Source organism: Nematolebias whitei, chromosome 10 (genome assembly GCF_014905685.2).
Source record: "Nematolebias whitei isolate Nwh7 chromosome 10, NemWhi1, whole genome shotgun sequence".
NCBI lineage: Eukaryota > Metazoa > Chordata > Actinopteri > Cyprinodontiformes > Rivulidae > Nematolebias > Nematolebias whitei.
This window is the reverse complement of record NC_056507.1, coordinates 20184234-20194331: the sequence shown is the minus strand read 5'-3', so window position 1 is coordinate 20194331 and position 10098 is coordinate 20184234. Positions and strand designations below refer to the sequence as shown.

Here is a 10098-nt window from a genome sequence, read left to right as displayed (position 1 = left end):
TATATATATATATATATATATACATACATTTTATTAAGGATGCTCGGAATCTAAATCCTGCCCCCATCATGCTGAGTGTATGGGTCATAAACTACACCTGGATCAGAATGAGAAGCTTGGCATGTTCGGCGTGACCCATGTTTTGGCTATGGATGGGTATAGCAACAAAACTGTTTAAAATGGCACCATGCCAATCAAAAACAACCTGGTGATCTTTGAGGAAGTTTACAGTATTGTTGTGTATATGTACAATAGCTGTACTAGTTTGACACATTTGATAGAAAACAAATATCAAAATCACATAACTGCGCAGGACAGTTTTCCAAAGTTTGATTTTTGATGTGAGGTTAAAGTCAAAAATGCAGAAAACAAAGCCCCACTATGGAGCCTGACCTGGAGGTGGGGCACGTTGGCGAGCACCTGGTGGCCGGGCTTTTACCCATGGAGCCCGGCCGGGCACAGCCGAAGAGGCAACATGGGTCCCCCTTCCTATGGGCTCACCACCTGTGGGAGGGGCCAAAGGGGTCAGGTGCAATGTGGGATGGGTGGTGGCCGAGGGCGGGGACCCTGGCAGCCTGATTCTTGGCTACAGAAGCTGGCTATTGGGATGTGGAATGTCACCTCTCTGGTGGGGAAGGAGCCTGAGCTGGTGTGCGAGTTTGAGAGATTCTGGCTAGAAATAGTCGGACTCACCTAAACACATGGTTCTGGCTCTGGAACCAGTTTCCTTGAGAAGGGTTGGACACTCTTCCACACTGGAGTTGCCCCTGGCGAGAGGCACCGAGCAGAAGTGGGCATACTTGTTGTCCCCCATCTTGGTGCTTGTACGTTGAGGTTCACCCTGGTGAACAAGAAGGTAGCCTACGTGTGGGGGGACGGGTTCTGACTGTTGTTTGTGCTTATGCGCCAAACAGCAGCTCATCTTACCTACCCTTTTTGGAGTCCTTGGAGGGGGTACTGGAGAGTGCGCCTCCTGGGGACTCCCTTGTTTTACTGGGGGACTTCAGTGCTCACATGGACAATGACAGTGAGACCTAGAGGGATGTGGTTGGGAGGAATGGCCCCCCTGATCTGAACCAGAGTGGTATTCTGTTATTGGACTTCTGTGCTCGTCATGAATTGTCCATCACGAACAACATGTTCAAGCATAAGGGTATCTTTTTTTTTCATTTACCCTTTATTTATACAGGTAGTCTCATTGAGCCATGAGAACTCATTTTCAAGAGAGACCTGTTTAGGGAGGAGATGTGGGGTTAATGGTCTTGCTCATGGGCCCAGAGTGGAGTTAATGAGGGTAGGGGCAAATGTGGGTGCTTCACCTACCCCACCCACATTTTTGATGTTGTCGGTACAAGGGCATGAACTGGCGATCTTCCGATCACAGGCCCACCTCTCCAACCTCTGCGCCACCACTCCCCCTAGGTCCATATGTGCTCTTGGCACCAGGACACCCTAGGCAGCAGTTCGATGATCGACTTTGTTGTTGTCTTATCTGATCTGCGGCTCCATGTCTTGGAAGACAGCTCCATGTCTCGTGAAGAGAGGAGCGGAGCTGTCTACTGACCACTACCTGGTGGTGAGTTGGCTCAGATGGTGGGGGAGGATGCCAATCAGACGTGGTAGACCCAAACATATTGTGAGGGTCTGCTGGGAACGTCTGGCAGAGTCTCCCGTGAGACGGAGTTTTAACTCTCACCTCCGGGAGAGCTTCGAACATGTTCCGGGGGAGGCGGGGGACTTTGAGTCCGAGTTGGCCATGTTCTGCGCCCCTATTGTTGAGGCGGCTTATTGGAGCTGTGGCCGCAAGGTTGTTGGTGCCTGTCGTGGCGGTAACCCTTGAACCCGGTGGTGGACACCGGCGGTGAGGGCTGCTGTCAGTCTGAAGAAGGAGTCCTATCAGGCCTTTTTGGCCTGTGGGACCCCAGAAGCAGCTGATGGGTACCTGCAGTCCAGGCGGCATGTGGCTTGGGTGGTCACTGAGGCAAAAACTCAGGCGTGGGAGGAGTTCAGAGAGGCCATGGAGAATGACTTCAGTATGGCTTCTAGGTGATTCTGGTCCACCATCTGGCGTCTCGGGGGGGAAAGTGGTACGCCACCAACACTATTTATAGTGGAGGTGGTGTGCTGCTGACCTCAACTCGGGATGTCGTGGGTCGGTGGGCAGAATATTTCAAAGACCTCCTCAATCCCACTGGCACATCTTCCACTGAGGAAGCAGAGCCTGTGGACCTTGGGTCAGGCTTTCCAATCTCTGGTACTGAGGTCACCGAGGTGGTTAAAAAGCTCCTCGGTGACAGGGTCCCAGGGGTGGATGAGATCACCCAGAGTTGCTTAAGGCTCGGAATGTTGTGGGGTTGTGTTGGCTTACAAGACTGCAATATTGTGTGGACATCAGGGGCAGTTCCCCTGGATTGGCAGAATGGGGTGGTGGTCTCCCTATTCAAAAAGGGGGACCGTAGAGTGTGTTCCAACTACAGGGGTGTCACGCTCTTAAGCCTCCCTAGTAATGTCTATTTGGGGGTTCTGGAGAGGAGGGCCTGTCGGATAGTCGAACCTCAGATTCAGGAGGAGCAGTGCGGTTTTCGTCCTGGCCGTGGAACAATGGACCAGCTCTACACCCTCAGCAGGATCCTGGAGGGTGCATGGGAGTTTTCCCAACCAGTCTACATTTGCTTTGTGGACTTGGAGAAGGCGTTCGACCGCATCCCTCGGGGAGTCCTGTGGGGGGTACTCTGGGAATATGGGGTACCAGGCCCTTTGATACGGGCTGTTAGGTCCCTGTACAACCGGTGTCAGAGCTTGGTCTGCATTACCGGCAGTAAGTCGGGCTTGTTCCCAGTGAGAGTTGGACTCTGCCAAGGTTTCCCTTTGTCACCGATTCTGTCCATAACTTTTATGAATAGAATTTCTAGGCGCAGCCAAGGTGTTGAGGGGATCCGTTTTGGTGGCCTTAGGATCGCTTCTCTGTTTTTTGCAGATGATGTGGTCCTATTGGCTTCATCAGGTCGTGATCTACAGCTTTCGCTGGAGCAGTTTGCAGCCGAGTGTGATGCGGCCAGGATGAGGATCAGTTCCTCCAAATGAGAGACCATGGTCTTGAGCTGGAAAAGAGTAGCGTACCCTCTCCAGGTCAGGGAGGAGGTCCTGCTCCAAGTGGAGGAGTTTAAATATCTCGAGTTCTTGTTCACAAATGAGGGAAAAATGGAGATGGGAAATCAATAGGCGGATAGGTACAGCATCTGCAGTGAAGCAGACACTGTACAGGTCTGTCGTGGTGACGAGAGAGCTGAGTCAAAAGGCGAAGCTCTCAATTTACCGATCGATCTACGTTCCTACCCTCATCTATGGTCATGAGCTTTGGGTTGTGACCGAAAGAACGAGATCTCGGATACAAACGGCCAAAATGAGTTTTCTCCGCAGGGTGTCTGGACTCTCCCTTAGAGATAGGGTGAGAAGCTCGGTCATCCGGGAGGGACTCAGAGTAGAGCTGCTGCTTCTCCACATTGAGAGGAGCCAGTTGAGGTGGCTCGGGCATCTGATTAGGATGCCTCCTGGATGCCTCCCTGGTGAGGTGTTCCAGGAACGTCCTACCAGGAGGAAACCCAGAGGAAGACCCAGGACACGCTGGAGGGACTATGTTTCTTGGCTGGCCTGGGAATGCCTTGGGATTCCCCTGGAGGAGCTGGCCCAAGTGGCTGGGGAGACTGAAGTCTGGGCCTCCCTACTTAGGCTGCTACCCCCACGACCCAACCCTGGATAAGAGGAAGAGAATGGATGGATGGATGGATGGATTAACTATCGGGGATGCAAAGCTGAATAAAAGGGGCAGAAGATTGGAGCCGAGGTGTTGTTTGTCCTTTCATGGTGTAAAAGAGCATTAAAACCCTGCTTCTCCATGCACTCTGATTTATTCAGACATAGACCCTGCTCTGCCACATCTGCTTTGGAATCTCACCTGTTTGGGTTGTCGGCCACGCGCATCCTCTGAGTGCAGCGGTTGAATGAACGTCCATTTGGGTGATGGATCGCTTCCTAGCAGTATAGTCCCATCTGAAGGTTAACTGAACTTTTTACCTCTTTCAAGGCCAGTCAGCTCGCGGTGAAACGGCTGCGTGCAGCTGGTGATTGCATGGCAGGCCATGTTATCATATAATTGGATCGTGGCTGATCCTGACCCCATCAAAAGCCTGACATCGACCTGGCCCACCCATCCAGCACATTATCATCGCCAGGCCCGCCCCAAATATGGGTCGGTGGGGCCGGGCTTAGGGCTCGGGTTAGAAATGACTGCTCTATTGTGGATACAAGAGGTTGAAACAAGTTTCCTCTGCAAGGTAGCTGGATTCTCCCTTAGAGATAGAGTGAGAAGTTCAGTTATCCAGGAGAGACTCGGAGTAGAACGGCTGCTCCTCCACATCGAGAGGAGCCATTTGAGCTGGTTTGGGCATCTGGTAAGGATGTTTCCTGGGTGCCGCTCTAGGGAGGTGCTTCGGGCATGTCCGACTGGGAGGAGACCCCAGGGAAGACCCAGGATAGGCTAGAGAGACTATGTATCTCGGTTGTCCTGGGAACGCCTTGGAATCGTCCCAGAACAGATGGAAGAGTTGTCTATGGAAAGAGATGTCTGGGCCTACCTGCTCAAGCTGCTGCCCTCGCGACCCGATTTTGGAACAAGCACAAGATAATGGACGGATGGTTGGATGGATTGACCATTTCCAAGTGTGACTAAAATGTATTTTTTTATTCACATTGCCAACACCAGCCAGTGTTTTCATCTTTCTATCTTTTGTAGATGGTTCCTCTCATCAACACAGCCACAGATTCATTGATGAACAACCTGAGCATACATGCTGACTCAGGAAAAGGCTTTGACATCCACAAGTAATTAGAAACAGTGAAAATAGTCTCTGATTGACAATTTTTGGTTTTAATGTTTTGTCCATTTCATTTTTTTCTTCTTTTCTAGGTGCTTTAGTCACTTTACCTTGGATGTTATTGCCAGTGTGGCTTTTGGCACTCAAGTGGATTCCCAGAACAACCCAGATAATCTGTTTGTCAGGCTCGCTCAGATGTTCTTCTCCTTGTCTTTCTTCAGACCGCTCACATTGTTTTTCTGTATGTTATATAACATTATTATAAGAGAATATGTTTAGTTGGGCAATTTAAAATAGAGGCTATACATACATACAAAGTATATACTGTACATAAATATATACATATATATATATATAAATATATATACATATATATATATATATACATATATATACATATAAATATATATATACATAAATATATATATACATAAATATATATATACATAAATATATATACATAAATATATATACATATATATATTTTTTTTTTTTTACATATATATATATATATATATATATACACACACATATATACATATATACACATACACACATACATACACACACATACACACTTATATACAAAACTCTGAAAACTATACAGTTATGACAAAACCTATATTTTATGACAAAGTTACATATTTTTAGTAGTCATAACAACAGTCACTAATCACAAGTTTATCAAGTGTTACACAGACATGCATTTAGCAATGCAATTGAATTTCCCATCTTTTTTGGTTGCATGAGCAGTTCTTTTTCCTGCTGTCATGGCTCCTTTTGCAAGATTTGTTCCAAACAAGAAGAGAGTGCAGATGGATAAACTCTTCATCAGCAGTATTCAGACGATCATAAAGCAGAGAGACGAACAGCCCCCTGATCAGGTAAAAGTCAGACTATATACTCTCAATTTTTTTTAATGTGCAGTTTGCTTTATTACACATAGTCTCCTAATTAAAAAACGAACTTATTTGCCAGAGGCGTAGAGACTTCCTTCAGCTGATGTTAGACGCTCGGACCGGACAAGAAGCCGTCTCTTTGGAGCAGTTTGACACAGGAAACCACTCTGACGAGTTTAAAACCAGAAGCCAACAGAAACAATCATCAGCCTCAGAGCAAGAAAAAAGCCAGTCTCATGCAAAAGACTCATTCATAAATCGTGCACAAAAAAAGACAATAACTGAGGATGAGATTGTGGGTCAGGCCTTTATCTTCCTCCTGGCAGGCTATGACACCAGCAGAAACACATTATCCTTCACCTGCTACCTGCTGGCGCTCCACCCTGAATGTCAGCACAAAGTACAGGAGGAGGTGGATGAGTTCTTCACAAGATATGTGAGTCTGCTGCTTCTTGATTCAATCAAATCTTTTTGTGTGTATGTTTAACACAATGCAGTATGTTTATGCAGGATTCACCAGAATACACAAATGTTCAGGAGCTGAAGTACTTGGATATGGTTGTTTGTGAAGCATTGCGGCTCTACCCTCCTATTTTCGGGTATAGAACAATGGAATATAGATGACATGACTCATTAAAATTACAACATATATACACAGACCAAAACCATACTGTCATCGTATTAAGAAAAGTAAAAAAAACAAAAAAAAAACTGAAAGACTAATACATATTTATTTATTTTTTTCCCAATTAAGTTTTGCACGTGAAACTGAACATGAATGTGTGCTGAATGGACAGCTTCTTCCAAAAGGGATGGTGATTCAAATCCCTGTATGCTTCCTGCATCATGACCCAGAGTACTGGCCAGAACCAGAGAAGTTCATCCCTGAGAGGTAATGAACCTTTTTCTTGCCACAAAATTATTGAAAAGAAAAGAAATTCCCGTATTTCAAAAGAAAGCAGTTTGTGGGGAACAATTGCATGAATGTTGTTTACAAACTAGCATTTTCACACATTTTATTTATTCGTTTTTTAAATTTGATTTAAAACTCATCTCATCTTACCTGTGGTTGACCCTCAGGTTTACACCAGAGGAAAAGGCTAATCGTCATCCTTTCGTCTACCTGCCATTTGGAGCTGGACCCAGGAACTGTGTGGGAATGAGGCTTGCCCAGCTGGAAATAAGAATGGCTTTAGCACATTTGTTCCATCGATACAGCATCACCGCCTGCTCTGAGACCAAGGTGATCTGCTTAGTATGGTTTTTGCTTCTACTACAAGTGCTATCTATGTTAAAGAAAGGCAGCTCGTCTTGAAATGTACCTGTAAACATAAAATTAATATTTATAAAAATGCATATTCTAGTTTGTCAGTCTACTAACATACAGGTTATTTTTGTATTGATTTTTTTTGTGTGTGTGTGCGTGTGTGTGTGTGCAGCCGGTTACTCTTATTTCTTGAAATTTTTAGTGAAACAAAATTATTAAAAATTGTATTAAATATTAAATTATAAAATATTTTGATTTCTTATACTATACTATTAGTCCATGTAGTATTTTAGGTATTCAGCCCGTCAGTATTCTAGTTTTAAATTACAACTATTACATAACTGACATCAAATGTTTTGTCATTGTTTCGATCTGTCAGCTAAATTCTAGTTATAAACACAAACCAAGTAAAAACGTATCTGTAAGTGATGTCAAAACATGTTTGCTTAACTTAAACTTTTTTGTGATCTTTCAGGTTCCTCTAGAGATGAAATCTTTTGGTACTCTAGGTCCCAAAAACGGTGTGTTTGTGAAAATCACAAGAAGAGACAAATGAAGACACAAGACTTCCCATCTGATCATTTGAGAGTCTCAGTCTCTGAAAATGTTGGAGACTTTTATGAAACATTATAAGATGTCTTGTAAGGGAATATGTGATTTGAGATAAAGTAACATTTCTGTGATGGAAAATGATAATCATAGAGTTAGTCAGCTGTGAGTTTAGTGATTTGTCATCAAACTGTCAGATTTCTTCTGCAAATGAGACAAACACAAATGAAAAGAGTTGATGATTTTGCCAAAGAATGAACCCGTCGTATTTTGCTGAACATAAACAGTTGTAGTTCTTAAAAAGAAATGTTGTTTTCTTCAACAATTCTTCAGTAGAGCAAAGGAGACTCCTCTTACGTGACCTTGTTTCTTCATTCTTATCATGTTTATTAGTAAAACCCAGGATTTAAAACTTTTCATGGCCTCTCAGGGATGTTAATCATTATAAAAGTTAAATATTTGCAGCTTATTGAAACAATTACCAATTTACTTTGACCTAATTTGAGTTTTTGTACAAACCTATGTGCATTTTCCAAACATTTGAGTTTGTGTTTTAACTTTAGATCTATACAAGTGTGATTTACTTTTCATGATTTCACGTAATTTTGTATTTTTTTATTTTATTTCATTTTTATGCAGTTCTACTGTGGGAAGCATTTTGAAAATAAACTGATTACCTGGCTATTGTTATGGGTTCTTTTAATCATTTATTGCATAAGAACCATCACTTTTATTTCCCCAGCTGTGTTCCATTACTCTCTGCTCCCTATATGTTCCTCATGAATTTATATTAAGAACATTGTAAGAAGGTGGCACAGTGAAGCAGATATTAGATGATTTTTTTCTGTGTTTCCTCTGTGTGTAGTTAGCATGATCCCATCAAATGTGTGTATGTGTTTATTTCCACTGTCCAAAAACATTTATGATAAGTTAATGTTTTAGATTGACCTTAGGAGTCAGTGTGTGTGTATATTTTTGTGTGTCTCTGCATTAGGCCCTGTGATGGACAGATCTTTAATTATTCCTCTTTCAGGGTAGCAGGATGGCAAGTGCTTTACAAATTTATTCATGCACACAAATGTCAGTGTGTCTCTCATAAGATGAGTTTAAGTTGTTGGTATTCAACAGGTAAGTTAACCATAAGTTCCCACACATTACATGTAAGTAATTCACAAATTGACATACTGTATGTCTGAAACCAGCTGGGCTACTGTGTACATACTCATTACTTACATCCAACCTATGAGCACACTGACTTTTTCAGAGTTTATGTGCAACGTTAGTGTTTGGCTGAACTTGTGCACAGCATGTTGGAGCAAACTGATTATCACATGACATCAAATATAAACTAGCAGCTCTCTGCACTCCTAGTTATGAGTTGATCAACATTCATCGGAATAACTCAAACAAATCTGTGATCAAAAACATTCCAGATCCTGCAGCTCTGTGGTGATAGATGTGCGCCTCCACACCTCAAAGATCCAACAGGAGTGATGAGTTCCTTATTATTTGGACCCTTTGTATGGCTGAACCCCAAAACACTTGCAGATATGCTAGTTGTAAGTTATAAACTAGTTCAGTGAGTTATATGGTTGTCATCTATACGTTAAAGATGTCATCATACTGTAATGCCCCTCAGCTGCAACGAACATGAGCCCGAGTCAACTGTGCATTCTCAAAACTTTTCAAAGTTCTTTGTCATTCGCATCACATGTGGTACATGAGGTGGAACAAAATTGTGTACTCAAGGTCCCAGTTACATCCAAAAAGAGCAAAAATATAACGTATTAAAAAAGAATCAGTATACAGGTCCTTCTCAAAAAATAAGCATATTGTGATAAAGGTCATTATTTTCCATAATGTAATGATAAAAATGAAACTTTCATATATTTCAGATTCATTGCACACCAACTGAAATATTTCAGGTCTTTAATTGTTTTAATACTGATGATTATGGCATACAGCTCATGAAAACCCAAAATGCCTGTCCCAAAAAAATTAGCATATTTCATCCCACCAATGAAAGACAAGTGTATTTAATACAAAAAATGCCAACCTTCAAATAATCATGTTCAGTTATGCACTCAATACTTGGTCGGGAATCCTTTTGCATGAATGACTGTTTCAATGCGGCGTGGCATGGAGGCAATCAGCCTGTGGCACTGCTGAGGTGTTATGGAGGCCCAGGATGCTTCGATAGCGGCCTTAAGCTCATCCAGAGTGTTGGGTCTTGCGTCTCTCAACTTTCTCTTCACAATATCCCACAGGTTCTCTATGGGGTTCAGGTCAGGAGAGTTGGCAGGCCAATTGAGCACAGTAATACCATGGTCAGTAAACCAGTTACCAGTGGTTTTGGCACTGTGAGCAGGTGCCAGGTCATGCTGAAAAATGAAATCTTCATCTCCATAAAGCTTTTCAGCAGATGGAAGCATGAAGTGCTCCAAAATCTCCTGATAGCTAGCTGCATTGACCCTGCCCTTGATAAAACACAGTGGACCAACACCAGCAG

General features: G+C 43.3%; 1 protein-coding gene across 1 annotated transcript in view; it reads left to right on the top strand.

The window, feature by feature from the left end:
- Positions 1-8083, top strand: part of LOC119416234 (thromboxane-A synthase) — a 28769-nt gene extending 20686 nt beyond the window's left edge. Inside the window, exons 7-14 of the mRNA XM_037683441.1 lie at positions 4793-4881; positions 4967-5115; positions 5628-5758; positions 5853-6209; positions 6284-6372; positions 6528-6665; positions 6854-7016; positions 7516-8083. Of these exons, the coding sequence (XP_037539369.1) occupies positions 4793-4881; positions 4967-5115; positions 5628-5758; positions 5853-6209; positions 6284-6372; positions 6528-6665; positions 6854-7016; positions 7516-7596 (1197 nt within the window). The 3' untranslated portion in view covers positions 7597-8083. The remainder of the gene's footprint in view (positions 1-4792; positions 4882-4966; positions 5116-5627; positions 5759-5852; positions 6210-6283; positions 6373-6527; positions 6666-6853; positions 7017-7515) is intronic.
- Positions 8084-10098: the final 2015 nt, after the last annotated feature.